The sequence below is a fragment of the Thermothielavioides terrestris genome, chromosome 2 (genome assembly GCF_000226115.1).
Source record: "Thermothielavioides terrestris NRRL 8126 chromosome 2, complete sequence".
Taxonomy (NCBI): Eukaryota; Fungi; Ascomycota; class Sordariomycetes; order Sordariales; family Chaetomiaceae; genus Thermothielavioides; species Thermothielavioides terrestris.
In genome coordinates this window covers 2,195,483-2,222,681 of record NC_016458.1, presented here as the reverse complement: position 1 = coordinate 2,222,681, position 27,199 = coordinate 2,195,483, and the positions used below count along the sequence as shown (strand labels likewise).

Genomic DNA, 27,199 nt, shown 5'->3' with positions numbered 1-27,199 from the left:
GGTCCCCGAGAGAAAGTGGGGGGCAAGAACTACCAAGTAAACTAACAAAGTGATGCAGGCACAGGGCAGTATGTGCTCCCGGACAAGAGCTGCTGGTTGCGTACTGTGGTAGCATCGCCAGTGGAGGGCACTAGTGTAGTTAACGTTATCGCATCTCGCGGTGGAGCACAACCAATGCTTGACGAGGTGATCTGCTGTCGTTGGCCGTCTCCTCGTCCCCGGCCTTGCGCTTGCTGTCCACGAAGCTCGCAGCACAGGGGGTGGATTCCAGGAAACACGTGGGTGTCTGTGGTGTGATGTGGTGGAATCAGGTGCGCAGGAAGGAGGTTCTTGATCGTTGATGATGACGAACAAGCGAAGCCAGAGAAATAAGAAGGTACACTAACTATCCGATCTTGTCTCCCGCTTCCAGGCCCAAGGCTTAGGGCGAAGGATGAACAGAGTCCTTACCTCCCGGCTGGTGCAACGGCCGTGCTCGCCAAGCACGTGAAGGATTCACCCGGCTCATCCTCATCGGTTCATAAAAAATGTAGTGGAGCGTACGTCTCCTTCGCGCTACGTTCAACGTCACTGGATTCAGCAAGGTTCATGAACGATTTGCTTTGAAATGTGCATCCATCCAGGAGTGTCGTGGACGCAAGTACATAGGCAGGTTCTTCCGCTGGACGAGCCATGTCGCCCAACTAGCCATGTCGCCGGACGAGCCATGTCGTCGGACAAGCCATGTGGACGCCATGCTGCGGTTTCCAGATTAATAGGGATTAACACGGAAATACTGCGGAGCTGCATGTGGGCGGATGTTACTTACACAGTATTACTGTGTAACCTTCGCTGTGTACCCGGGTAACCGGCGCGGTTCCTACTCTCCTTGATCCCTTCTCCATTACCGTACATAGTGCACAACACAGTATTCAGTGCTAAGTACATCCATAGTGAGTGAAACGTCGGGAAATGTCGAATGAAAACGAGAGCAGAGACAGGAAGGACGTCGATCGCTTCATTGAATGCTTCATGTGCCGCGGAGCAGCACATTGAGAGTGGGCGCATGACTTCCAGAACGGAGCAGTGAGAGCGATGGTTCGTTGGGGGCCGAAAATGCGGGTTCAACCTGACCTTCAATGGAAGGTTGCACTGCTTCATTTCGATACTGCCAGGTACAGTACCTACACTACCGCAGTATGTCGATTACCTCCGTATGTACCGGAGCATGCAACAATCAGAAATAACTCGCTTGGCAGATCCTCTGCTACACTACTACACTACATTAAGGGTTACACGACACTGCTGTGGTACACTACACTACACTATGTATTGTGCAGTATACTACCAGGTTGTGTACACAGTAGATGTGTACCAAGTATTCCGTAAGGCGGTAACGTTCCATAGCATGGTACCCAAGGGGGGCTTGGGTCAGCCACCTCCAGTGGTCGGCTCACTCCTGTGTAACGCTTACTGAGTGTGCCCCACAATAGCTAGCGCGCGTTTCCGCGGCTAATTGCCCCTCAATTTTCTGTGTTGTTTTGACGCAGCCTTGCCTGCCCAGGTGACTGCTAACACGTCCATCGCTAAGCGCGATGCAAGGCGTGCATCCACGACGTTGAGTTGGAAGCTGGAGGGAAAGAACGGCCGTGCCCATTGGCCGCCTCCCACGTGCATCTCCGATTCTGCGGGCGCCTAATCCCGCTTCTGACTGCACAGCAGCCGCAACCCGCGGGTCTGGATGTGACCTGGGCCGCAGCTTTCCCCTGCTGTTCGCCGACCTCCTGCAACACTACCTCTACGTACTGCCAAACCAGCAACAAGCAATCGCCGGCCACTGGTCGCCGAGCCGCGCCATTGTGGCCAGTGGAAGGTGCTATCGAAAATTCCATGGAGTTCAGGGTTGCAGTCGCCTGCTGTGTGCTGCGGAGGTAGCTCAGTCACCGCGTTGCGTCAGCGGCCACAGACATTCTGCGCACAAAGCACGTCCCGCCGATAGGCACCACCCCCCCATCCTTCCCGTCTGTGCATGCCATCCTACGGCTTTGAGGCCGCATACGCGAGAGCCACGCAAGCGGACACCAAGCGACCGACGTCAAGCGATCGCACGCCAGCAAAACTTCGCCTCCCCTGCTTCACCGCCGGGTGCTGGTCCCCCTGCTGTCGCGGCCTGCCTGCAGTCTGTGGCTAGGCACCTGTACCTACGCCTGCTAGGACTTGGGCCGCCGTTTGGGGCCGCCGCTTCAACCGCCCGCTGTTAACGCTGGGTTGGGTTTTGCCCGCTCATTGGGTCCGCCTCTGGGTGACCCGCAGCTCCTGATCAGGCTGCCAGATTTGAGCCGGCTGAATTGTGCGGCCTGCGGGAGGAGCAAAGTGTAGAAAGCTCGGGCAGGCAGATCACCAGACAGCCCGCCATGCCGGCTGCCGTTGCGTCCCAGTGGAGGGACCGCCGACGGCAAGTGTTCCAGTCTGTGTTCCAGGCCGACGTCGCCCCTCTTGCGCCCCCGTCGACACCCAGCAGTCGTTTGACAGACCCCGGCGACCCTCTCCGGTACCCGCAGCAGCACCAACAGCAGACGCACCGCGGCCGTGGTCACACCCTCGCACCCCCTAGCCACCGCACCTCTTCGCGACGGACCACGCCGGAGCCATCGCTCCACGCCGCAGCTCAGCCGCTCTTCCCGCCCGCCCCAGCCGACGACCAAGCGACCTATGACCGTGCCTGGCACATCGTAACCGCCCACATCGCCCTGCCCTCGTCTGCCACTGCCGACGATTCGTTCGGTGCCCCTGCCGCCGGGCCCCACCAGCAGCAGTTCTCCACCGAGTTCTACGACGCCTTTGCCCTTCTCGTCAACGCCAGCACTCTTTTGCCCAATGCCACCCGCACCGGCGACATCCTTGCTTGGCACGTCGGCCAGGTCAGGGCGCACTTCGCCCAGCACGTGATCCCCCTTTTGGCCGAATGCGTGGACGACGAAGGCGCGGACCCCTCGGGGGAAGGCAACTACTACGAGAGACACATGGTAATTGTTATGAGCAGTATCCGGACGCTCGAGGCCGCCTTGCGTCTCTACTTCCACGGTCTCGGCCAGTTGTTGTCGGGCTTCAACCGCCTGGCTGATGCCTCTCCGGAGGCAGCCAAGGACGCCGAGTTGCTCAGCGCCCGCTTCCGCCGGGACATCCACGCTCTCGTTAGTAACTCGGTTTCAGAGGGGCTGATGCGGTCTGTAAAAGCTGTTCTGATTCGCCTTGCCGGTACTATCCTCGGGATACCTCCTCAAGAAGAGCTCAGTACTGGCGGCGGGCAAACTGCTCGACCGGCGGCCCCAGGGCCCGCCGATCTGAATGTCCAGGCTGCCCGGGAACGGCTGCTCGAGCTTGTCCGACAGCTGCACAACGTAGGCTTGGCCGGCGAGCGCTTCCAGGTCTTGTTCGCCGAGGTCATGGACGCCATGATGTCCGCGTTTGTAACGGGGGCCTACGCGGGGGTCTGGGCCACGCCAGACGCTCGCCCGTTCTCGGCCAGCGTGGATACGGTGTCGCAGAGCGCTTCGTTATCTGCGGCGTCGCCCTGTATCGTTTCTCTCAACGACTGGGTCGAGAACCACTTTGCCCGCCTGAGCTGTGAAGTCCTGGCTTGCATCTCGCCCAACCCCCAGGGCCCCTTGCCCGTGTCTCTGGCCGACCTCAGGACGTACCAATCTCTTGCCCTCGGCCGGCTCGCGGCCCTCCGCATCCAGGAGCTGTTTGACATTGTCATGGCCTGGCCCGCCTCGCGCCCGGCCCTGGACGACCTGCGAGCGACCATCACAACCGCCGCTCGGCGCAAGCAGCTGACGGACAGCTTCTCGCGGACCCTCCAGACCCGGCTCCTACACCCGGGCTGTAGCACCCTGGAGATTCTGCAGAAATACATCGCCATCATCCGCACGCTGCACGCGCTCGACCCTAGCAAGGTCCTGCTGAGTCATGTTGAGCCCAGTCTGCAGCTGTATCTTTGCCACCGTGAGGATGCCGTGCGGATCGTAGTATCGGGCCTGCTTGCCAGCCCTGAGGAGATACGGGCGGCGAAGATGGCCAAGGCGGCTGGGAAACAGCAGGGAGATACGTCTCAGGGAGACGGCAACGGTCAGACCTCGTGGCGTGCAAGGGATCCGGGGCCGTTCACCAGCCCTAGCGTGCCACGGGCCTCCAGAAACAACCCGCCCGAACAAATTGTGCAAAGGGACATCACCCTTGAGGCCGAGGAAACCTCTGACCATTCAGCAGCCACATCCAAAGACGGCCGCCCCCGACGGCCCACCAAGCTCGTCGAGCTCGCCCTCCTCCTCAGTGACCCCTCCCAGACCCGCCGCACCGCCCTGGACCACGATGAGGACCTCGACTGGAACGACATGAACTGGGTCCCCGACCCGGTCGATGCCGGAGCCAACTACAAGCGGCCCAAGAGCGAGGACGTCATTGGCACGCTCATCTCGGCCCTCGGCAGCGGGGACGTATTCATCAAGGAATTCTCGGCCGTCGTCGCCGAGCGTTTGCTCGGCGAGCCCGCCCGTTTCGATCAGGAGCTGCGCGTGCTCGACTTGCTCAAGCGCCGCTTCGGCGAGGCGGCGCTGCAGAACTGCGATGTCATGATCAAGGACGTGCAGGACTCGCGGCGGGTCGACTCCGCGATCCGCAAGGGCCGCGTCGGTCGCGGGCAGAAGAGGCGGGTCATGGCCACGCCCGACAAGTCTGCCACACCAGAGCGGGGAACGGACGGGATTGAATATCATGCCCGGATTCTGTCGCGGCTGTTCTGGCCAAATCTCGACAGGGAACATTTCCTCCTTCCGCCGCCGATCGTGGAGCAGCAGCGGCGGTATGAGCAGGCCTACGAGAAGCTCAAGTCGGGGCGGAAGTTGACCTGGCTGAACCAGCTGGGCCAAGCGAAGGTGGAGCTGGAGCTGAAGGACAGGACGGTGGCCGCGGACTGCAGCACCGTGGAGGCGACTGTAATCTACGCGTTCCAGCGCGGCGAGGGAGAGGATGATGCGGATGCGGATTCCCCGCCAGTGCAGAAGTCGGTCGGCGAGCTGTACGAACAGCTGCAGATGGACGAGGACCTGATCAGCGCGGCGCTGCAGTTCTGGGTGAGCAAAGGCGTCCTGCGCCGCGTGGCCGGTAGCAGCGACGCCTATGTCGTTGCCGAAACCCTCCAGGAACCCGACACGACCGCCGCCCCGTCCAGCACTCTCACCGCCTCCGCGCTGGGCGCACCCAGCCAACCCGCCGGCACAGCCGAAACAGCCAGCGCGGCAGAGCCGGCCTCCTCCACCGCCGGCGGCGCCGGCAAGCCGCGCATCTCAGCCAAGGAGCGCGAGCGCCGCGAAGTCTACTGGCGCTACATCCAGGGCATGCTCACCAACGCCAGCGCGTCGATGCCGCTGGGTCAGATGGCTATGATGATGAGGATGCTGATCGCCGACGGGTTCCCGTGGAGCAACGAGGAGCTGCAGGAGTTCTTGGCCGAGAAGGTGGCCGCCGGCGAGATGGAGGTTGTCGGGGGGAAGTATAGGCTGAAGAAGTGAGGGCCCCCTTTATTTTTTTTTTTTTTTTTTTTTCGTTCTTGTGGAGGGAGGTATAGGTAGCGGAAGGGGTGTCTTGACCGGAAGGAAGCAGGGAACCGAAGGGGGGAATGGAAGGGGTGCGGGGGTCGGAGTGAAGCAGGGGGGTTTACAGGTTGTGATGATTATCATGAGATACCATGATAGATGTTTGGTGTTTTTACCCTGCTGGGTCGTGGGAGAGGAATAGCTCTTCATTCCGAAGAAGTTCTCCTGGCCCAGTGGTCTGCGGTCCCAACATGTGACTGGTTTTGAATGCCAGGAATCACCTGTCCTGAAGTGGAGGATTCGGAGGGACGTAAGGTCTGCTGGAAGATCTACGTTACCGCACTTCGGCGGCCGGTAGCCGTGGTGCTGAACGCCGCTTCTCTAACTTCACCAAGCTTGACGACTTCACTGTTACTGTTGCAGCCAGTAATCAGTGAACGGGGGAGTGAAGGCCACGGGTCTGAACCAGCGAGATGTAAGCCCTCACATCCAGATCCCGACGCTCTCAACCAAGCGAGCGTGCCATCGAAAAAGCAGCAGAACTCCAATGTGTGCCCGGTGCTGCAGAACAGCCGAGCTCATCTCACTGAGCCCCAAACCACCCTCATATACCCGCACACTCTTACACAGCACGTCCCAGAACTAGATAGAAGATTCCGCAGGATCTGATTCTCGGAGCCGCACGAAATGGGCCGCCAGTTAACGTATTCGAATCGCCCACCCTCCTGACTCGCGCCGGAACGGTATACACACAGATATCGGCCGAACGAACAGCAGAACTGGCCTCACGAAACGGTGGAAACGCCGCCCCGGCGGATATGCAGAAAAGTACGGAGCCTATGTCAGTCACAGCGGTAGCTTAACTAGCCCGCCCCCAGTTTCACTCCGGGCATATATATAGTTCGCCAGGACATCGGTTCTGGACAGCAGAAGCAGAGCCGGAAGCAGAAGCAGAAGCAGAAGCAGATACGAAAGCAGAAGCAGAAGCAGAAGCAAAAATGGAAATTCAAAACCAACGACCCGGCAAAAGTAGGAGGGTGATAAAAAAAGACGAAAAAGAACAAAAGGCAACATACAACACCAGGGATTCGCTGGTCGTCACCGACCCAACTACTAATCTGGCCCTCGCTAGCTTATCGATGGGAGAGCGGACGGGATCCCGAGTTGCCTAGCGGGTGTGGTCGTATGTGAGAGGCAAGTTGTTCAGGGACGGGTTATAATGGGGGGGAAGGCCGGTGAATGGATCCGGTTTGTCTCTCTGGCTGGTGCCAGGGGTTGAAGACCCGCGGTGTAATCCATATGATCACATGGACGGTAGTTACTTACTCGAGCAAAACAGGTTTCGCGGCAGGCATCAAGAAGAATGGCTCGTATTCCGCAGATGAATTGTGGCTATTGGGAGGGAGTTCGTAAGAGACAGACAGACACGGTGTCTTCTGGGGAATATGAAATACGCAGGTCAGTGGAGCTGCAACAGGCAAGGTCGAATGGGCTGATGATACCTTGATATTGTGGGTGAAGCAGTCAACTCTTTTTCGTAGACGGTTGTGAAGCATGCCGCCGGGCGCAACTCACGCTCTCTCCAACCAGTGCATGCGGTTCTGTCAGCGCCAACGGCAACCCGAAGCTGTCTCAGTCCCAAGACCGCAAGACCTAGGTGGAATCCCAACCCATACCGAGGTCCGTTGCACAGTAGAGATTTATATCGAAATGACTTCCGGCTGCCCCGGGGGAGGTGGAAGAGGGGTTAAAGGGACGGCGGGTCATGGCCCGCCTTCTCCGTCAGAACCAACTTGGACCGTGAACGGAGGGCAGACTCGGAAGAGACAAAGGCAACGTAAGTTTGGCCACGCAGAAAGGGTTCCAGGTCCGAAGATATCCGGTGTAGTAGTAGACACATGGTCGCGTTCTCAGAAAATTAAGAAAGCGAGTGAGTTGCTGTCACTGTGTACATACCGTGCCGGTGGCAGCAGCCTACGGGCGGTTCGGAAGCTGCGGTATCACGGCGGCCAGGGGGGGGGGGGGGAGGGCCGGTGGCGGAGTGCTGTGCTGGTGTGGTATGGCTTGGTACGGACGCCACCGGTTTGTTCGTGATTAGTGAGGCAGAGAGCCCCTGCTCAGGGTAGGTAAAGAACCTTGATGACTGCTATGTATTCCGTAAGGGGCGTTACGCTGTTCCGGCCCGACTGCCGGATCCGGGCGTCCGTGGGGGCTCCACACTTGTCGCCGCCGGACGGAGACGGCAGACGGAAAGCCGCAGGCTAGGGATTCGCCGGCTCCGTGCCCGACGCAGAAGTCAAAGAAACGGACCGAGCGACCTGCGGAGGCAAAGCCGAGCCCAACGACCCGAGTTTTTCCGCCAACTAATCGCTCGGCTGGCGGCCGTGGAATGGAATGCATGGGATGAGTGCGCAAACCGACCCCAAGCTGGAAAAAAAAGTGTTTGGGATCCATCCCCTTTGGTGACGCTGCAGAGGCGCAACTTGCGTCATTTGCCTACCCAACACAGTAGAGCCGGCGGGCCACTTTCGTCAAGTTGGCTCACGAAACGAGCGAGAGTGAATGAGAGTGAGTGGGAAAGGGGTCGGGAAAAGGGCCGGCGCTGCAATCAGCCCCCATCTCTGAATGTTGGGCCCCCTCTCCGAACCCCCCGCCCGGCGTTGCTTCGGAAAAAGAAAAGACATGAGTTATTGCCCAGGCAATGCAAACCGAGACCAAATGAGGAGCGAGAACCCCGGCCCCGCGGCGGGCGGCCCTTTCTCGTTGGCGGAGCTGCGGGTAACTATTTGCTTGGGGGAGAGGGGAAAATGCGATGCACCGGGGGGGGGGGGGCCGGGTGGTGGCGAAGAGCATGCGTATTCGCGTGGCTGCAAGACGGTTGCGGCACAAGGAAGCGCTTACGGTTGCGATATATGCGCAGTAGGTAGCGTTGTTCCGAGACCATTGCTGCGCAAAGGACGGGCGCGCTCGGGCAGCCAGCAGTGCGACGTCGCCAAGTCGGCCGGCCTGGGTCATCAGGGTAAGGTAGTTAAGGTAATCAAAGGAATCCGACTACCTGACATACGGAATACTCGGCTGAACGGGCGTTTTTGGGGCGTTTTTGGGGCGTTTCGAAGCCGGATGATGCTCTGCGAGTCAGGCAGCCCACACCGGAACCTGCCTGACAATCCATGTCGGGGTGCAAGTTCAGCACGGGTGCCAGCTTGAGTGCAAACATGCCATGCCCGAAGCTCGCCAAGTTGCATACCAGGGCATCATCGTGCGGCGGACGGTTGGCGCGGCTTTGTCCTCGGGTGGACTTTTGGGGCTGGATGAGGGCCCAGAGTTGAAGGCCGAGATGGGTCGGGTAACGACCTGGGAACTGGATGTGCGAGGCGAGCAGGCTAGGTATTTGGCCATTTGACCACTTGGCTCCAGCGGGGCGTTCCCGGTCCGTTTGCGACTTGGATCGCCGGCGCTTGATCGCTGAGTTTTGGGCTCTCCAGTGGCTCCAGATCCAGCCTGGGTATCCGAAACCGTACCGAAACTGTCCTGGTAATACGAATACGGAGCTACGAAGCCCATAACCGGTACTGCGTAATTACCGCGTTCGCAGTCAAACTTTGGCTGTTAAGGTCACGTTTCCGGCCTGAGCGGGCTTTCCAGACTCCCTGTATGCTACCAGCGAGATATTCGAGGCCATCGGTGATGTTGTTGTTGTCGTCGTCGTCGTCGCCGAGGTACCAGCGCTGGGCATCCAGCTGTTGCAGTAGCCAATAGAAAGAGGCATTCAGAGACAGGGGCGCACCCCAGCTGACCACACAGGCGGCTGCGAAAGCGACGGAGGCCGTGCAGGTTTACTGAGCACCTGGTTGGAGGGCTCGTCGCCGAAGTCCACCAGTTGTAGGTCATGGTCAAGTCATCCATCCAAATGACTTGTGATTTTACGTTGTGCACGAAGCGAGTCCCTGCGGGAGCCGACATCGGTCTCAGCACGCAGGTCTGCCCGACCCGAGACTGCGGAGTCCAATGGTGCCGTGGCGTATGGAGACGGAATAGACGGAAGAACTTCTTACCCTCGTGTTATGTAGGTAAGGTACATACAGTACTTTGTCAGTCCGCGGCAAGGGTCGGAATACACGAAGCAGCAGGGCGAGTTGTGGTGTGATGCTTCGATATTCGTGGGACCGGGCGGGAACACCGACGCATGCGCTTATCACGGGATACGCTGGGCAAAAGAAGCTCTGGATCGCTTCGTCAGGTTGAGTCTCCAGTTGTGATACCCCAACCGGCAAAGTTGGCCAAGCCCAGTCCTGCATCTCCGCTGTCCGAGGCCATATGACGAGTGGTCTGAGGTATTTCGTATCGTACACTTCGTTAGATGCGATGAGAGGAAAGGGCCAGGCAGTCAGCAAGCCAGTCAGACGTTGAGAAACAGGGTTGCCTCGGCCAAGCCCGCGAAGGTGCAGACGGCTTACTGACAGCCTGGAAGCAATTGCAGTCCGGGTCCTCGCTCTGCATCGACGATTCTGAATTCCAGTGAATGAGCGGAACGTCCGGAGGCACCGAATAAGCACAGTGAAGTCCGCATCTTATGAAGTGGCGCTGGCCCAGACCGTGTCAGTTAAGGTCCGAAAACGGTAAATACCTAACTCGGCGGGTTCAGGGTTGTGGCACCGACAGCCCGTCTTCGAAGTGCTTATGACCCTCAGCAGTCAGCAGCACCTAGCCAACACGCACTCGCCGCCCGCACACTGCGGCCCAGTCGGTTCCAGTCCGCATGACTGGCGGTTCGCCGGATGCGCAGCAGAGACACGGAACCAGCGGCCAAGGCCCTTCGGATGCAGCGATTCCCGTGCCTGCTGTTAGTTACCGCCATCTCATTCCTAGGCTATATACGCCGTGCGTGTGCGGTTTCATTCCAGTCGTTGCGAGTCCTCTACAGACCACTGACCCATGCAAGACAGACAAAGGTCCGTCGCACCCTCCTGGCCCCTTTTTGGGCATTTTGGTCGTCCACTCAGCGTGGATAACTGGACGTTTGTCACCCTTCCTGCCCCCTCCGCCACGCCCCCCGACGGGATACAGTGAGGTAAGGCAGCAAAGCCTGCGTCCAATCCGGCAGGCGAGGCCGTTTCCCTAACTTACCTGGTACCTGACAATACGGACGGAGGAGAGCAGCCCAAGCAACCCGAAGCGGTGCAGGACATAAAAGCCCCAACAATCCCATGCATGGTCGACGGCCCAGTTGGCCCCAAGCCCTCAGCCATCATTTGATTGCCGCCCACGGGCGACGCAGGGAGGCCCCGCCCAGAGGTTTTGCTTGGGCGCAAATGAGCCAGCGATCATTAGCTGGGCCGAAAAATGATGATGGGGAATTGCTCTCATACACAGGATGGACCCTCACTAATGTTGGACGTCACGCTGCGGTCGATCCCATCCGTCACCACGTTGGCATTGACATTCGCGCTGGCACTGGCGGGCTGGGGGCACTTGGGACGCCGCGGCCCAAACCAGGAGCTGCTGCATTCAAGGCTTCTTGGTGGTGGGCCCATTTGGCTGCTTTGCTTTGCTTTGTCCCAGCAAGCCCCCCGGGCCCCCCTCTCTGTAATTAAAAGCAACGCCGCCATGGCGCTGTCAAGTAACTGTGAGCGTACGTTACCAATTCCGTACAGACATACAGCACATGCGGAAAGACTGCGCAAGGTTCCAGACGCTGTTTTCCCCTGCCCACCCTTGCACAGCAGGGCGAAAAGCCTGTCTTGCCTCTTCGCTTTGGGTCTGGCACACATCACACATCCAGCCGGTCGCAGTCGCCCGCTCCACCTGACTGACGGCTAACAGCAAGCGATGCGAGGCATGCGAGGATCCCCCTCTTGCTCGATGGGCTTCCCCATGTGTTTTTTGGTGCCGCCACTCCCTGCCGGCCTACCTGTCTGCCCTGCCTTAGTAACAGTCTGTGACCAGAAAAAGCGAGCTGGCTGGCTGCGCTCAGGAGACCTGGGGTGACTTGTTGCGACTCGGTGACCTGGCACGGCCAGACTGTGAACTGCCTTGCGTGGCTCCGCCCTTCACAACCCCCCAGGCGCCCCCTCACACCCCCATGCCTTCCTGAGGTTCTTTGATGATACAAAACCGACGCCATCCCCAGCCTGGCTACCCGCACATTCTCCTCCCTTTCCCGTTGCCCTCACTCCTGGTCAATCCTGTCCTCGTCTCACCAACGCATCGCCATCATTGCCAAGGGGCATGGTCTAGCCCCCTGCACAAACCCCACTGACGACACATCGCACGTATCTTATCGGTCCTTTATCGTTAAACGTCCCGCCGACTTGCAACCCCCGCGTGGACCAGGCCGACCAGGCGGACACGTCCTTGTGAACGGGGCACGAGGACACCAAGGAGAAAGCGCTTGGATCTGAGGGGAAAAGAGAATCTGGCAGCGTACTTACTTGCTATTCTTCCTGCTGGCTCTATTTGAGGCCAGACATATACGCTGGTCAATCACACCGGACGCTTCGAGCACAGCCAAGGGATGCAAGCGGACGCCCTTGCAGCAAACGCCGGCGCTTTTACCCCTGACCTCGACCGCTGGACGACTGTTCAGTCAGCCGCCTTGAGCTTGCTCTCTTTTCCCGTATGCTGTGCCGCTGAGCTTTGATTTCCGATAGAACACCAACATCACCCCCGAACGAGTTGGAGAAAGTCAGCCTGGACGACAGCCAGCCTTTGACCCGGGAGAAGACGACGGCTGAGGGTTGGGCGACTTCCGAAAGAGCTTTGGCGCAAACCCGACATTGACTGCGAAGTGCACGGGTAGCCCGAGGCGTAGGGTGCCACGGCGGACAGCAGCGCCAGCCGCAACAGCAACAACAGCAATCGGGCGGAAGAGCGAGAAAGAGAGGGAGAGGGAACAGGGATAGAGAAGGGTGTCGCTCTCTTGCTGCGTGCGCCTCTTGCACTAGGCTGGGGGAAACGGCAGGGGCTGAGAACCGCACCGCCTGGGACACCCCAGCCCAGAGCACTGCAGGTAGCCGTGGTGCATCGCGGTGCAGTGCGAGGGCTGAACAGCGGCGTGACTGCGGACCTCGTCTGGGCTCGTACTAAGTGCTGCTGCTAAGGTCGACAAGATCTCCTCGAGATCTGGACCCAGTGGCTGCTTGGAGGGAGTCGTTTCCAGCAGGACGGGACGGACGGGCGCCTTGCTAGGTGTGCAGCAAAGTTCGGTTTCCGGTGTCCAGTTTCCGCCATGGCCGCCCTGGATCAGATGGACTTTATGCTGCATCAGCCCGAAGTTGCGGCCGGGCAGGCAGCCACGAACAGTGCAGATTTTCGTGGACTGCACCAGCATCAGGGGTGTCCATACCTCCATGCCCAACAGCAGCAGCAGCAGCAGCAGCAGCAACAGCAACAACACCACGCATCGACCCTTCCTCCTCCGCACTTCGATCCGTACTTCCGACCGCCGCCACACCAGCTGCGGCACCAGCACCCGCACCGCCACCAGCTGCTGCCACCGGCGCTCTCACAGGTCTCCTCCCCCGCTCCTGCCTTGCAAGGCCAGGCCCTCCACCCCTCCTCCTCCTCCTCCTCCTCCGCCTCCTCCGCAACCGGAAGTCTCCCACAACCTCGGCTTCCGCAATCTTCATCCGATTCCCAACACCAGCCTCAATCTCAATCTCAACCTCAACCCCAACCTGAACCTCAGTCTCACTCTCAACCACCGCCGCCACCTCAACTGCCTCCTCCCCACCAGCCAGCCCTGCCGCCTCCGCAATCGCACCTGTATTCGCATCAATCGCTCTACGACCCGGTGCACTCGTCCGGCGCGGTTTGGTTCCAGGGCCCGCGTCCGGGTGCTTCGTGGCAATCGACATCCAACATCCCCGTCCCCATTCCCCCCAGCCTGCAGTCGAGACCGCCAGGCACCGATCCGCTTTTTGGCGGCAGCTCGAGCGGTGCTGGCGGTGCAGGCGGTCACCGCGGTGCTTCCCTGCTCCCGACCCACCAGATCCTCCCCCACCTCGATTCCTGGAACCCGCTGGCCTTCCAGCAGGCATACCATCACCGCCCTCCCAGCTATCCGCCGCAGATATACCCTATGTCCTCGCAGCAACCTCCGCTGTACGCCGCTTCGCAGCAGGGCCGGCCGGACGAGAGCCAGCTCGGCCGGCCCGGTCAACCAAATCAGCAAGACCACTCAACCCCACCGAGTCACACCCCCATGAGTGCCGAGCAAGGCAGCCGAGATGCTTCTTCTCCCCCGCCGGTACGCGGCATCGCTGCCAACCTCCCGTCTTTGAGTCAGAACTCGAGCCAGCCTCCCGCTGGGTTGCACTCCGTCCCACAAGCCAGACGGCACTCCCGAGAGTCGAGTCCCTCTGCTCCGGCGACTTCCGCTGCCTCTGCCAGCCGTCCGCCACCCTTTTCGTCGTCTTCCGGCCCGTCATCAACACTTACTCCCGCCCTTCGGCTGCCAGCTCCCCCGGACGTCAATCTGACCAGCTTCCTCCAAAACTATCACAACGTAGCCTCCGACTCCGACCTCCCGGCAACTCCTCGACCGATTCCCGGCGCCCCATCCAGCGATGGCCGGCACCGCCTCCAACTCGGCCGTTCATCAGCCCGGCAGCCGAGCGATGATAGCGATGCCGAGCTTAGCTCGTCCCCGGGTGAACCGGAGGAGTTTGTGCTGCGGCGATACGACGGCCAGGTCACCCACATTGAAGACCCCGTCCGCATCGCCCAGATCATCCGGGGACAAATGCCCTCTAAGCGAGTGGCGTCTAAGCAGGCGCTCACCCAGCTCCAGAGCGTGGATCCGGCCAGTCTGCCCGAGAACGAGAGAAGTAAGTTGGGGCCCTTCTCCTGCCCGTCTGCAGTTGTGTGTGTTCCTCCGTTGTTAACCGCCTCCTGCAGCGTGCGTCATTTGCTACAACGACTTTGGCCAGCCGAGTCCGGAGGGGGTCATCGAGGCCCCTTTGCGTCTGCCCAAGTGCCAGCACGTGTTCGGCGACCACTGCATCAAGAAGTGGTTTGAGGAGTCAGACAGCTGCCCTTACTGTCGTGACAAGGTCCCTTCGGAGCCCGCCTTTACCCCAAGTTTCCGGGCGCTCCACAACCTTTACCGCTCGCAACTCCGCACCCAGAGAAGCTCGTCGTCCTTGGTTACGTTGGTGGACCCCGCTTCCTTATTCTCTGATTGCAGTTTGGATCACGTTGCTTACTGGCCCGCTAGTGACGAAGCCTTCCTCCGCATTATCTCGCAGCAACAACGCGATATCCGTATTAGGGCCAGGCAAGACGAGTTGGACCCCACCGCCGCCAGGCCCTTCGCTGCCGCCAGAGAACGGAGATCGCCTCCTTCTTCCGACGTCGCGGAAAACCGAAGGAGAACCCGGGCCCGCCATGGCAGTTTCCATCCCGGCCAGCCGCTCAGCGGTCCGGTCAGCCGTGCTTCCACCTTTTCCTATCCAGCGGGGGCGCCGACTGCCCCACATCAGAGCCCCCCTCGTGAGCGTGTAACACCCCCCAGCTTTTTGCCTTGGCCTGGCCCATATGCGCGGATTCCGAGCCAGTTACTGACGGCGCGCTCTATGAGGCAGCCCATGGCGCATAATAATAACCAACCCCTTTTTCACCAGCCGGTGAACCCGGGGCGCCCCTCGCATGATGCCGCGCCGGCCGAGCATCCGATGGGGGATCCAAGTATGACCCCGACCGGGTTTGCACTAGGCTACGGAACGTCCCATTCGATCCTGCCAGTCACGACCAACCCACCCTACTATTCCGGCATGTCCCTCAACAACGCGGCTCCGGCTCCGGCTCAGGCTCCGGCTCCGGCTTCGGCTCCGCAGCTTCCGCCGCTTGTGGTGTCCGACACGCTGGGCTTCCAGGGTCCATCAAACAGCGGAGGCGTCGTTTCGAATAATACGGGTGGCGCTGCGGGCCAGTCGCAGTAGCATGGCGGACATACCGAGCGAGGTTCTGACGTAACCAGACACCGAAGGCACGGTTGACCAGCAGCTGCCGGGCCTTAGCATCTAACGACGCTGATCCGAAGCGTCGTGGCACGGTTACCGAACGATGACTCGAATCTTCCCAGCAGCGGAAGCTCTACAGAACGGACACGACCTTCTCGTGGTTGAGGATGAGTGCTTCCCAGGCAGCAGAACCCGGGCTGGAACCCGAGAGGCATTTGAGGAGCGCGAGATCCAACGAGCAGATGCTGGTTCCGGATAACGAGCGGTGTCGGGCAGAGCAGCAGCGGCACCACGTATCGTCCACAGAACAACCCACAACCCAAGCGTGGTTACCCACCAATGCGGGGCGCGGACCAACAAGAGCAGGAGGATGAGAATCCGAGCACAGCAGTGGCTAAGGACCTCCAAAACTCCCGCCGTTTGCGTTTGAGAATCCAGACATGGACACCTATCGGCACCTATCCATGTCCCCTCGCCCCATCTCGGAAAAAAATAACATGCTGGTCGGCCAGGAGCACTCGATTGGCAGAGATTGCGGCAGACAAGGCGATTTTCTCTTTCTCCTTTTTCTTTTCCTCCTATTTCATTCCTGTCTCTACAGCATCACAGAGAATGCATACATGCACTATAGACGGCCCGGGTTGATTTGACGCTGTTTTGCTCTCTTCTTTTTTTCTCCTTTTTCTTCCTTTCTGGTCGGGCTCTGGGAAGATCAGGCGGTCAGTTATGGATTGCTTAATTGGCATGGGCTGGGCAACGAACGGTCCGGCCTCGGCATTTTAATCGGGCCCGCTCCCTCCTGGGGGTGGTCTGCCCATGGCGATGGGTTAGCTCGGCCCATCGTCTGTCTTCTTTCTCCCCTTCAGTGGGTGGGGAGGACCAGACGGAGGATCAGACAAGGCCTCATCGCGACGGTACTTTTCCTCTCGATGCGTGCCCCTTCTCCGCGTGGGGGAGAGACAACACACAGCGGGGCGGACGGAAAGCGAAATGACCGTCGGCCGGCAATGAGGCGGAAGCAGTCAAGGATGCGTTTTTAGAACCAGAGTGCTGATTTCATTATTCGTCACGTGTGATGATAATACCGGCAAGGAGCGGTCGGGGGATTCGGGCTGGTTGGCTTTGGACTTGTGATTGGGATGCGGAACAAGGGTTGGCGGGCAGACGGAGCAACAGACAGAACAGAATGGACATTGACGGTAATCGGGTGGGCAAGTGCAGGGCCAATACAGGACAGACACCACTCTCAGCATGACTTGTGTGTCTTTTTCGCTCTCCTCCTTTCTCTTTTTTTTCGTTTGCTTTAGCGCTTCCCAGCGAAGAGGTACTATGCGCACTAGCCGATCAGCAGAGCGGGGCAATAAATATCAACGTCGTGTAAAGCTGCTGCGTCTTTTCTGCTGCCGTGCCGTGCTTGGGGACGTGGGATGTGTGGTCTGTCGGTTCGAGGCGCAAGTGACATTAGGATCGTGATGGTGGGGAGGGTGGGGGTGGGGGTTGTTGGCGATGGTGGGTGGCGAGGCGGACATCGGTGAGGTAAGTCGTTTTGCCCATCTTGGTGTTCTCGCCCGTGAAACGTTGTAGTCTTTCTCAGTAAGGTGGATGGACTGATGGGATCTCGAATACTACACTAGACCCTTGGGGTTAAGGTTCAAGGGGTGGCTACCTGGTAGATTAGCTAGCTAGGTATGTGCACTGTAAGTGAGGTAGGTAGTAGATACGGAGTAAATGAGTATCAGAATGTCGGCTGCTGAGCGAGGGCGGGTACCACTGGGGGAGGCACTGTGAGGAATGATTATAGAGAATACTGAATCTGCGACGGTACCTATTATGGGGGACGTCGGCTCACCTCTAAAGAGCATGTATATACTTCCACCTGGTGCAGTAAGCACACCTTTACTGTCTTGCGTACCAGGTCTTTCGTTCCTACCCTGCTAGTCAGCGACGATGCGGGAACGTTGGGACGGCGTGACTATATCCATGCAGCAGTACGGAGTATGATGATATGGTTCGCTTTCCGCGCCGACCGACGAGGCTCGCCGCATCACTGCTGCACATATGCAGCCGCTTGTTTGTCTAAAATTTTCTAGATAGATGATGGTTGCTTCCCACCGCCAGCTGGTCCACATCATGCGTTGCTGCTGTGTACCTATACAGACCAGTAACAGGGAAACGAAGTCACAACTTGGACCCATCCCCCCTCCCTCTTCCCCAACCACCCTGTCTTTGCTCCTCTCCCAACCCGGACCCAGACCCGGCTCCGTACCCGGACTCGGATCCAGACGCTCCTAACGCAGACTCAGCCCTTCCCCCATCCGCCGCATCGCCGCCCTCATCACCCACCCTTCGCTCCGGCTCCCCCGCGCTTCGCGACGACGACGACGCCGCCGACGGCGCCGACGAGGACGAAGAAGAAGGGGACGACGACGCCCTGGCGCTGCGCACCAGGACCCACGCGAACTCGGCCAGCGGCCCGCGCGCGTCGGCGTGCCGCCGCGCATGCTCGCTGCTCGCCTGGCGGCCGGCCTGGCGCGCCGCGATGCCCTGGCAGATGGCGGCCAGGCGGAAGATGTTGAAGGCCATGGCCCACTGCAGCTCGCGGCGGCGGTCGTGCGGGGCGGTCAACGGCTCTTGCAAGTAGTCGTCGTCGTCGTCGTCGTCCGGCTGGTCGCGCGGGAAGGACGAGGGGTTGGTGCCTCTGCTTGTGCTTGTGGAGGAGGAGGAGGAGGAGGAGGAAGAGGAAGAGGGGGAGGGCCTTTCGACGACGGTGAAGTACAGCGTGGTGATCTCGTCTGGCGTGGGCAGGCCGCGGGTGGCGCGCGGCAGGAAGCCCGGGTGCACGTTGACGGAGCGGCGCGGGTCGAGGCGGGCGGTGAAGTAAGGGGTCAGCAGGTTCGAGATGTCGGAGTATGGGTGGCCGATTGTGGACATCTCCCAGCTGGAAGGAGGGGACGTGTTAGTGTGTGTGAGAGAGGTAATACGAGAGAGAATGGGGGAAGGGGGGGAGCAGGCGGGAAAGGAAGGGCAACGAACTCCAAGATGCCGATTACGCGCGGCTCGGTCTTGTGGAAGACGAGGTTGTCGATCTTGAAGTCGCCGTGGATGAGGGTGGCGCGGTCGGCGGGCTGCTGGCGCTCGTCGGCGAAGAAGGCCATCAGCTCGGCGAAATGGGGCAGCTGGCCGACGGGTTCGTCGGTGTCGACGTCGCGGACGGCGGCCTGGGCGTCGCACACGGCGCGCCAGGTGGCCACCTGGCGGGAGTAGAAGCCCTTGGGCTTGCCGAAGTTCTCGAGCCCGACCGAGCGCGGATCGATGCGGTGCAGCTTGGCAAGGGTGCGCACGGCGTCGGCCCAGATGGCGCGGCGGTGGTCCGGCAGCACGTTCGGGATCACGGGGTCCTCGAAGATGCGACCGTCGAGGAACTCCATGATGTAGAAGGGCGTGCCGATGACGGACGGGTCCTCGCACAGGCAGTACGCCCTGGGCACGGGCACGTCCGTTCCGGCGAGCGCGTGGATGATGCGGTACTCGCGCTCGACCTTGTGGGCGGTATTGGACACCAGCCGTCCTGGCGGCTTCTTGCGGAGGACGAAGCGCTGGCCGTCGGCCGCGGTCAGCTGGTAGGTCGGGTTGGACTGGCCATAGCCGAACTGGGAGAGCAAGAGTGTGAGCATGGGCGCCGTTGTCCAGCAAAAGGCATAAGACATAAGGCATTGACGTCGGAATCACCGCTGCTCACCTGCTTGACGTCCACCGGCACCTCAATTTGGGGCACGTGTTTGGCGATCCATCTCTCCAGCGCGCCGGTGTCGATGGGCTGGCGCACCCGTCCAGCCATGGTGTGGGCGAGAGGGGAGGGTTCTGTCAAGAAGCGTCGCCCGTCCAATAGGGAATGCAGTGATGCTAAGGCGGCGACACTTGGATCTGTTCGTTTGGGTTGGCGTCGTTGTGCTGATGTGCTGATGATGTGTTGATGTATTGATGTGTTGATGTGTTGGCCAACCGCCGGGGGCCCTTGCACCGCGGCTCCGTTGCCGGGATCCCCGCTCCGCCACCGCTACTTGGTCGGGCCTGCGCGGCAATCCGTTCAGGTTAGCTAATTCCACACAGGCGACGGCCAATGAAAGAGGCTGTGTTAACGCCAATTGGCAGCTCCAAGGCACATCTTCTTATGCTCTCGGAACCCGAGGCCGAGGCAGGTGTTCCTGCACGGAACTGGGCCAAGCTTAGTGCAGTTATACACTAGCTTGGGCTTCCCGAGCCGAGGTTGAACATGGATCTGGGCCGAGCTCGCGTGCCTCCCCCGCCTGCTACGGCCGGGCTTCCGGCCCCGGGCGGAATGAACCGTTGCTTCCCATCGTCGCCGGCATCGTCATTGTAGCGATTGGAGTCATCTAGGAACCTGGATTTGCGTTCGATAAGAAGTTCAACAGTTTGCCTTGTAGTTAATCAGCATCCAATGTTCTTCTGTCTCCTGCGCACCTGTCGGCCACCATTGACGATGGAGCGCTTCTGTTCAATTGCCATTGCAGAATTGAGAACCTAGAATTTTTTTTCATACAAAACTGGAATCTGTCACTGAAAATATCATTTCACCATTCACAGCGGGAATGTAGGGGCTGGGGAAAAAAGTGTGCAAAAAGGACGAATCGAATCTGGGTGTCCCAGAAGGTGGTTTCCAAAGATTGAGGAGTGGAGTTTCTTGGGCCAACTCACGGTCACATCCGGTAAAAGGCAGGAAATGAGTTCGGTCTGAGCGGGCCCACTCCGAAAACCAGCAGGCAGAGGCGAACCTTATAAAGCACCTTCCAAAGCGGCAAACCTTATCGCCTATCGCTGGTTATCTTATCTTTCACCGCCAAGCAGCCGAGGGTAGCCGCTCTGGCCATCAGGGTGCCCGCAGCGCAAAGACCTGTGTCCCTCTCGCATGGGACATGATGCACCACCACATGATAGGAAACAAATGGATGAGGGACCTTTTCAATTGGCAGAATCTAATGATAGTCGACGTGCCAGGGGAAGCAGCCAATTCACCCGTCTCTGCGACGACTCGCTGAAAAGAAAAAGCCAAGACATAGCACCAAGGTTTTGCAAGTATCTTTCTCCGCAGCGCCGTCCCCAGACCATCCATCCCCTAAACCTTATAATACAACGCCGTCGCCATTTGCCAACAGAGCGGGGAAGCAGTCCACTGTCCCAACCCATCCATATCACTGTATATCACAAAGGCAAACCTTCTAATCGTCCTCAATATCATCATCGCTAATCACGAGACTCTGCATCGGCAAGCTGGGCAACTCCTCCAGCTCGTTCCTGCCCGCCCTGCCGGACGAAGGCCGACGGCTGAGGACGGCCGCCCCGAGCGCGAGCCGCCTATTCTTCCGCGGCGTGCCCTCCTCCGTCGGCCGGTCCGTGGCCCAGGCCTCGGCCGCGCCGGCGCCGCCGTCTCCTTCCTCGGCGGCCGCGTCGGCGCCCTCGTCCTCGCCCGCGCCGAGCGGGCCGATGCCCTGGAACGAGACGATGCGCTCGAGGTCCCGGACCCGCATCGCGCCGAACGCCGAGCACCGCCGCCGCCGCGCCATGTGCGCCATGTACGGCAGCCGCTCGAGCAGCAGCTCCTGCCGCGCCGCGCTGCCGAGCGAGAGAAGAGGGGTGACTGGTGGCGCGTGCGAGTGCGTCTCGGCCTTGGACGTCGCTGTCGATGACGATGACGGAGCCTGACTGCTGCTGCTGTTGGTGGCGGCAAAGGCATTACCCACTGCGGCCGGCGGCACGGGCTTGCGGAACGCAGACGATCCGCTGTTCTTGGCAAATGCCTGCGACTGTGCTTGCGTCTGCGCCTGCGTGGCGGGCGGTCCCGGCCCGCCGTCCTCGCCCTTAAGCATCTTGGTGGCCCACATGTCGACGAGCCCCTCGAGCTCCTCCTTGGTCCGCCACAGCTTCAGATAGGTCGGGTAGAACATCTTGTAGGCGTCGGCGGCGCCGCGTCCCGTGGGGTGCGACTGGCGCTTGACGGGCGACGGCAGCGCGAACAGCAGCCCGCGCACGGCGACCTGGAACGCCATCTCGTCCTGCCGCAGCAGGTGGCTGCCCGAGTCCTTGCCGCCGTACCCGCCGGCCCCGCCAAGCCCTCTGCTGCCGCCGAAGAAGACGTCCCACGACGGGCAGAGCAGGTCGCTTTCCGACAGGTAGTCGAGGCAGCCGTTGATGTAGTCCAGCGACGAGTTGGGGTCTAGTGGGCTGCTCTGCTCGCAGGACAGCACGTAGTTTTCGTGCAGCGCCGAGATGAAGGTGTGTGTGTCGGTGCCGATCTCGTCGATGAGGCTGTCGACCGCCACTTCGGATCGCTTGGGCCGGGCGAGGTGCGCCATGTAGTCGGGCAGCATTTCGGCTGCCGCTTCGACGGACCCCGCAGGGAAGTCGCCCCTTTTGTTGTATACAACTTTGCCGACAGCGTGGAATATGCCGAGCGTCGCCTCGCGTTGCGACACCAGCTCGAGGCTCTCCTGCTCGCCTTTGGTGAGCGCCGGGACGCCCTTGGATCCCCGCTTCGGCTTCGTGAAGGCAACCTTAGAACCCCAGTCCGCCTCATCATCCCCCTTGACGCACAGGAACTCCAGAGACGAGATGGCGCTCCGGATGTCTCCTATCTCGCCCAGCCGCTGCAGTACAAGAGGGCCAGGTGTACGCCGCCTCCCGGACTTGCGAGCCTCCTTCTGCACCACCAGCTCCAGGGCCTTGGTCAGAAAAGTCGGCGCAATGGGGTTAAACTCGATGACCCCCGTTCCTGGGTGCCTCAGGATCTCCGGTCCGAGCAATCGATGAGCCGTAAAGCTATCTGCCGAGGCGGACGTCGTTGTGAGCAATGTCTCCGAGACGACCATGACGACAGGGGTGATTGGGTCCGCGGTGCTGCTGAGCCCAAAGGCTGCCAGGGCAGGTGTGTTTGCCGCCAGAAACTGCAATATGGCGTTCCTGAACCCCGTCAACCCGGTAGACGAGCGCATAAACGTGTTCGGAAACTCCTCCACCAGGATCAGCCTCCTACTCGCCCCCCTATCCGCCCCATTTCGACTAGCAGCTGAGGGCGGCGGCGGCATAGGCGGAGGTGTCGCCTCGTCCGACTCGAAATCCAACTGCCCGAACTTCCCTCCCCGCCCGAGGAACTCCTCAAACTGCGCCGCGGCAGACTGGTAGCCCTGCCCCGCGACGCCAAAAGAATTGGCCGGATTCCTCCACTCCAGCACCTCGCAGCGCATATCCCTCGCCAGCAGCCGTAGCGTCGTCGTTTTGCCCGAACCCGCAGGGCCCTTCAGCACCAGCAGCCGCTGCCTCATGCGGCCGGCAAAGACCTCGTCCAACCAGCGCTTCACGTCCTGCACTTTGCGCTTGTGCACCGCCAGCTCGTCGAGGCTGACGGGCGCGAAGCGCTCCGACCACGGGCGGGCGTCGTCGTCCTCTGCTGCTGCTGCCGCTGCCGCGCCGCCTTTGGCTGTGCCCGACCGCAGCGGCTGGCGCAGGAATTTCTGCCCGCCCCGCGGCTGCTGCGTGCTGGCGATTCCGTTTCCGTTCCCGTTTCCGTTTCCCGTCGCCGTCCCCGGCCAGGATGACGACCCCATCCCCGACGCCGATCCCGACCCAGCAAACCGCTTATGCGCGGCCTGCGCCCGGCCGACCAAACTCGACGCGGCGGCCGTCGACGACAGCAGAAGCGGCACGTCGTCGTCGTCATCGTCCGCTGCCCCATTGTGCTCGGAGATGGGGTCGCTTATGATGTCGTCGAGCTTGCTGCTGCCGTTGCTGTTGTTGGTGAAGGAGGCGCCGGCACCGGTGCCGTTGGCAGACGAGAACGACGACTGGCTGCGTTGCGCCTGCTTTGAGAAGAGGGTCAGCAGGTCGGCAGACCGACCCTTTTCTTTCTCCTTGTCCTCTTCTGCCTTGCGCTTCCGCTGTGTCCCCGCCCTTGTTCGTGACTTGGTCGGGCTGGTGCTGGGGCTACGTGATGTGGGTGGTTTCGAAAGCGCGGCAGCAGCACGCGTGGTTTGCTTGCGTACCGGGCTGGGCGAGTCGACGGCCGCGGGGTTTGGACTGCCATTGTTGCTCAACGGGGCCGTAGCCGGTTTGTCTGGGGACCCATTTTTGCTCGGCGACGAGAAGAGAAAGCGCTTCAGCGTGTTTTTGTTTTGGTACTCCTCGTCGTCAGAATCGTCTTCGACTACGGCGCGCTTGCGTCGCTTCGCGGGCGGCGCCATTGCGAAAATATCTGCTCCGGGCGATCATGTGGCATTTGTCACATGGCAGGTGCAGAGGTTGCTTTTCTCGTCTCTCAATGGTTCGTCTCTGAGAAGGAATACCTGGTCTTGTGTTGCACTCACGGAGTGTGATGGGATGGGCGAGTCACTGCACGCGCCAGGCAGACACGGGTGGGGAGCTGAAAGTTGGTTTCCGTAGTTGGTTCAGCTTCCATGACAGGGGGTCTCAGGAGAGGGGAGTGCAAGGCGGCAGGCAGATCTAAGGCATGGAACCCTAACCCTAGGTAGCTGTTCATACACGACTGCCTGTGTGGTATTGTGGTATTTCACCTTCCTCAATGTTCAACTTGCCTCGACTTGCCTCGACATACCTTTTTGCAACTGAGATACCCTGTTCCCAAGCTCATTACATTCTGACTTGCCTCAATGCTGGGACGCCGTTCCATATCAAACCATCAATGCACCCAGCCCTCAAAGTCATCCACGAACCTGACAGCAGCTGCCAGATACCGGTCATGGACATCTCCCCACGTCCGTGCCGCCTCTCTCATCGCCCGAATAGCTGTCGCTCGTCAGTAACGGTGTTGAACGACTTGAGTTTGACCTTCCACAAAAAATAAAAAAAAGAAAATGAAAGAAAAGAAAAGCAGAAAAAAAAATAGGACCTGGATACTCACCCTTCACGTAATGCGCATCAGTGGCCCACTCCGAGTTCAGCGCCTGATGCTCGACATACTTCCACCCCTTCCCCTTCAGATCCCCCGGCACGTAGTCCGGATCGATCCGCGGCCGCAGCTCGGCGATGTACACGGCCAGCGCCAGCAGCCACCACTGGCGGACCAGGCTGACGTGAAACCTGGCCGGCAGCAGCGGCAGCAGGATGCGGACGGCGTGGCTGGTCGTCAGGACGTGCACGATGAAGAAGTTGTACGCGTGCGTGCCAGGCCGCACGGTGGCCACCAGCAGCGCCACGGCGGCCTCCTGCGACTCGCGGAACAGCTCGGCAGGAGACTTCTCGCGAGAGCCGTCCAGATCCCACGCGTTCCAGTACTCGAGCACGAGCGACTCGTGCTTCTGGAAGAGCGGCTCGATGTTGGCGAAGCCGGGCTCCTTGAAGAGCCCGTCGAAGCGGTCGTCCGCGGCCAGCTTGTCGATGAGCTCGCGCGTCGAGGTGGAGGAGAAGGGAGCCTTGCGGGTGTAGGCCGGGTCGTCGAGGTACTTGTGCAGGAAGTTGTACTGTGTCGCCGCCAGTCCGAGGGCTTCCATGGCGATCTCGCGGTTGTCGAACTCGTAGGCGTAGCCGAGATGGATTAGGGGGTGGCCAACTGCGAGAGGCTCAGCAAGATTGTTTTCCCAGTTCGATGGGGATAGAAAGGGCATGGCGTACGGCCACCTATGAGACCATTGACCAGCGGCTCGTCCCCCTGGAACATGTACTCTTCGATCACCTTCTTCCAGTTGTACGCATGCTTCATGACCAGTGCATCTTCGAAGAAATCTACGTAGGCCCTCTGGTACCGCTTGTCGCCCAGAAAGTCGCGCCAGTCATCCTGCGCAATCTCGGATGGAGACTCCTTCCACGGCTCCAGGCTCTTGGCCTCCTCGTCGTAGATGCGGTAAAGCTGCTGCGACTCGGCGCCCAGGTGGTACGCGGAGCAGAGGATATGCGGCATGTGGTTGTCGAACTGTAGGTTGTGGTAGATGATGGAGTGGTTGACGTGGTTTGCCCTCAGCAGATGCTTGAGCGTGCGCGATCTCTTGTCCGGGTTCGTCTCGACATTGTGCACCTCGACGGGCTCAATGTCAATCAACTTGGGACCGGGGCTCGGAGCCACCAGCCGGTTGACTAACGGCACGTAAGAGAGAAGAGATGCCATTTTTTACTGAAGGATTCCTGCTCGTTCACGTTTTACGCACTGCAGTAAGTCTCGCGAGATGCCGCTTCGGTGAGCGGGGAAGTTGTGTGGTTGACCAAAGCTCAACGAGGACTCCCGTCGAGGTATTGCAAATATCCCATTTGTTGGGGCCGCCCATCAAAGAGGTGAGTGATGTCAGAACACGCTGAATGCACCCCTGCAGGGTTCTGCTTGGGGTAACAGCAGGCCCGGCGAGACAGGGGCCAGGGGGGCAGCTCGTCCATGCCCCGCCCCCGCTAAACTTGAAGCTCCAAAACACCGAAGATTCGAAGTCCGGAGGGGAGTCCCCAGCCCTCATCCCACGTCTCCTGTGCACGGAATACAGCGGGATCCTTAGGAAGTGAGCACGGGCAGGCACCCGAGATTTGTTGACACATACTTGGGAGACAGCCATGGCGCCGAAAGCGATCATCGCGCCTTCAATCCTGTCGGCGGATTTCGCCGACCTCGGCGCGGAATGTTCGCGGACCATGCAACGGGGCGCCGACTGGCTCCATGTCGACATCATGTATGTTGGACCCTCGTCTTGTTTTGGCGTGCACATCGAGAGCTCACCAGCCAACGTGCTACCCAGGGACGGCCACTTCGTCCCCAACCTCACCTTCGGCCCGCCCGTCGTCGCCAAGATCCGCACGCACGTCGACCGACCGACCGAGAGCTACGGCCGCGGCACCTTTGACTGCCACATGATGATCGCCGAGGTACCTCCTTCCCCCTTCCGCCACCATTTCCCCTCCCCCTGCCCCTTTCACTGTCCCCCCTTCACCGCAATCCAAACTAACGCCTGCCCAACCGCATGCACGCACGCGCGCCTAGCCCAAGAAATGGGTCAAGGAATTCAAGGCGGCCGGCTGCGACCTGTACTGCTTCCACTACGAGGCGGCCATCAACTCGACCGCCGCCGAGAGCCCCGCGGCGCAGTCGGAGCTCAAGACGTCGCCGCGCGAGCTGATCCGCTACATCCACGAGCAGGGCATGCTGGCGGGCATCGCCATCAAGCCGGCCACCAAGGTCGACGTGCTGTACGAGGTGCTGGACAGCCACGACAAGGCGGAGCGGCCGGATGTGAGTGCCCCTTTTCTTTTTCGGGATACCTTGTGGGGGAAATCTGGAGCGGACTGTGTTGATTGACAATGGAAACTTATCTCCGCCAGTAGATGGTCCTGGTGATGACGGTCGAGCCCGGTTTTGGCGGGCAGAAGTTCATGGCCTCCGAGCTGCCCAAGGTGCAGGAGCTGCGGAAGCGGTACCCGAACCTGAATATCGAGGTCGATGGCGGGCTGGGCCCCGGCACGATCGATCAGGCGGCAGATGCCGGCGCGAATGTGATTGTGGCGGGGAGTGCGGTATTCGGGGCCAAAGATCCTGCCGGTGTGATTACCTTGTTGAGGGAGGCGGTCGATAAGAGGAACGAGAAATTATAGATCGGGCACAGGTGTGGGTGGATATGCCAGCGTCCATGTTGCGGCAACGGCATAATTCAGCCGTTTGTT

The 27,199-nt window shown here is 60.2% G+C and overlaps 8 protein-coding genes across 8 annotated transcripts; 4 read left to right on the top strand and 4 right to left on the bottom strand.

Annotated features, from left to right (window-relative positions):
• Nucleotides 1-2,132: 2,132 nt before the first annotated feature.
• On the top strand, nucleotides 2,133-5,692 carry THITE_2112429 (uncharacterized protein). Its single transcript, XM_003651730.1, has one exon. It carries the CDS (start codon nucleotides 2,394-2,396, stop codon nucleotides 5,550-5,552), a length of 3,159 nt encoding a protein of 1,052 aa, XP_003651778.1. The 5' UTR covers nucleotides 2,133-2,393; the 3' UTR covers nucleotides 5,553-5,692.
• Nucleotides 5,693-6,574: 882 nt separating this feature from the next.
• THITE_2044228 (uncharacterized protein) lies at nucleotides 6,575-6,748 on the top strand (the record flags this gene model as incomplete). Its single annotated transcript, XM_003651729.1, has 1 exon — nucleotides 6,575-6,748. The coding sequence occupies one exon, from the start codon at nucleotides 6,575-6,577 to the stop codon at nucleotides 6,746-6,748; it is 174 nt and encodes a 57-aa protein (XP_003651777.1).
• A 1,089-nt stretch (nucleotides 6,749-7,837) lies between these two features.
• On the bottom strand, nucleotides 7,838-9,467 carry THITE_111506 (uncharacterized protein; the record flags this gene model as incomplete). The annotated part of the gene is made up of 5 exons (XM_003651728.1): nucleotides 7,838-7,894; nucleotides 8,478-8,582; nucleotides 8,641-9,102; nucleotides 9,161-9,316; nucleotides 9,417-9,467. 5 exons carry the CDS (start codon nucleotides 9,465-9,467, stop codon nucleotides 7,838-7,840), a joined length of 831 nt encoding a protein of 276 aa, XP_003651776.1.
• Nucleotides 9,468-12,252: 2,785 nt separating this feature from the next.
• THITE_2112426 (uncharacterized protein) lies at nucleotides 12,253-15,697 on the top strand. The gene is made up of 4 exons (XM_003651727.1): nucleotides 12,253-14,404; nucleotides 14,475-14,727; nucleotides 14,794-15,076; nucleotides 15,161-15,697. The coding sequence occupies exons 1-4, from the start codon at nucleotides 12,805-12,807 to the stop codon at nucleotides 15,515-15,517; spliced, it is 2,493 nt and encodes an 830-aa protein (XP_003651775.1). The 5' UTR covers nucleotides 12,253-12,804; the 3' UTR covers nucleotides 15,518-15,697.
• A 1,861-nt stretch (nucleotides 15,698-17,558) lies between these two features.
• Nucleotides 17,559-19,503, bottom strand: THITE_2112423 (uncharacterized protein). The gene is made up of 3 exons (XM_003651726.1): nucleotides 19,278-19,503; nucleotides 18,572-19,188; nucleotides 17,559-18,476 (listed from the first exon to the last, which is right to left on the bottom strand). Exons 1-3 carry the CDS (start codon nucleotides 19,374-19,376, stop codon nucleotides 17,717-17,719), a joined length of 1,476 nt encoding a protein of 491 aa, XP_003651774.1. The 5' UTR covers nucleotides 19,377-19,503; the 3' UTR covers nucleotides 17,559-17,716.
• Nucleotides 19,504-20,685: 1,182 nt separating this feature from the next.
• THITE_2112421 (uncharacterized protein) lies at nucleotides 20,686-24,046 on the bottom strand. Its single transcript, XM_003651725.1, has one exon. It carries the CDS (start codon nucleotides 23,788-23,790, stop codon nucleotides 20,776-20,778), a length of 3,015 nt encoding a protein of 1,004 aa, XP_003651773.1. The 5' UTR covers nucleotides 23,791-24,046; the 3' UTR covers nucleotides 20,686-20,775.
• THITE_2112419 (uncharacterized protein) lies at nucleotides 24,047-25,834 on the bottom strand. Its single transcript, XM_003651724.1, has 2 exons — nucleotides 25,178-25,834; nucleotides 24,047-25,115 (listed from the first exon to the last, which is right to left on the bottom strand). Exons 1-2 carry the CDS (start codon nucleotides 25,665-25,667, stop codon nucleotides 24,304-24,306), a joined length of 1,302 nt encoding a protein of 433 aa, XP_003651772.1. The 5' UTR covers nucleotides 25,668-25,834; the 3' UTR covers nucleotides 24,047-24,303.
• A 264-nt stretch (nucleotides 25,835-26,098) lies between these two features.
• THITE_2086916 (uncharacterized protein) lies at nucleotides 26,099-27,130 on the top strand (the record flags this gene model as incomplete). The annotated part of the gene is made up of 4 exons (XM_003651723.1): nucleotides 26,099-26,214; nucleotides 26,281-26,407; nucleotides 26,523-26,771; nucleotides 26,864-27,130. The coding sequence occupies 4 exons, from the start codon at nucleotides 26,099-26,101 to the stop codon at nucleotides 27,128-27,130; spliced, it is 759 nt and encodes a 252-aa protein (XP_003651771.1).
• Between the last annotated feature and the right edge of the window lie 69 nt (nucleotides 27,131-27,199).

Excerpts from the sequence above, each read along its gene's own strand:
- THITE_2112421 (XM_003651725.1), bottom strand. The coding sequence starts at position 23,790 with ATGGCGCCGCCCGCGAAGCGACGCAAGCGCGCCGTAGTCGAAGACGAT.
- THITE_2112429 (XM_003651730.1), top strand. The coding sequence starts at position 2,394 with ATGCCGGCTGCCGTTGCGTCCCAGTGGAGGGACCGCCGACGGCAAGTG.
- THITE_2112419 (XM_003651724.1), bottom strand. The coding sequence starts at position 25,667 with ATGGCATCTCTTCTCTCTTACGTGCCGTTAGTCAACCGGCTGGTGGCT. Across the intron at positions 25,116-25,177 it reads CAATGGTCTCATAGGTGGCC|TTGGCCACCCCCTAATCCAT; the intron begins GTACGCCATGCC and ends AGCCTCTCGCAG.
- THITE_2112423 (XM_003651726.1), bottom strand. The coding sequence starts at position 19,376 with ATGGCTGGACGGGTGCGCCAGCCCATCGACACCGGCGCGCTGGAGAGA. Across the intron at positions 19,189-19,277 it reads TGCCGGTGGACGTCAAGCAG|TTCGGCTATGGCCAGTCCAA; the intron begins GTGAGCAGCGGT and ends TTGCTCTCCCAG. Across the intron at positions 18,477-18,571 it reads CGCGTAATCGGCATCTTGGA|CTGGGAGATGTCCACAATCG; the intron begins GTTCGTTGCCCT and ends CCCTCCTTCCAG.
- THITE_2112426 (XM_003651727.1), top strand. The coding sequence starts at position 12,805 with ATGGCCGCCCTGGATCAGATGGACTTTATGCTGCATCAGCCCGAAGTT. Across the intron at positions 14,728-14,793 it reads AGCTCGTCGTCCTTGGTTAC|TGACGAAGCCTTCCTCCGCA; the intron begins GTTGGTGGACCC and ends CTGGCCCGCTAG. Across the intron at positions 15,077-15,160 it reads AGAGCCCCCCTCGTGAGCGT|CCCATGGCGCATAATAATAA; the intron begins GTAACACCCCCC and ends TCTATGAGGCAG.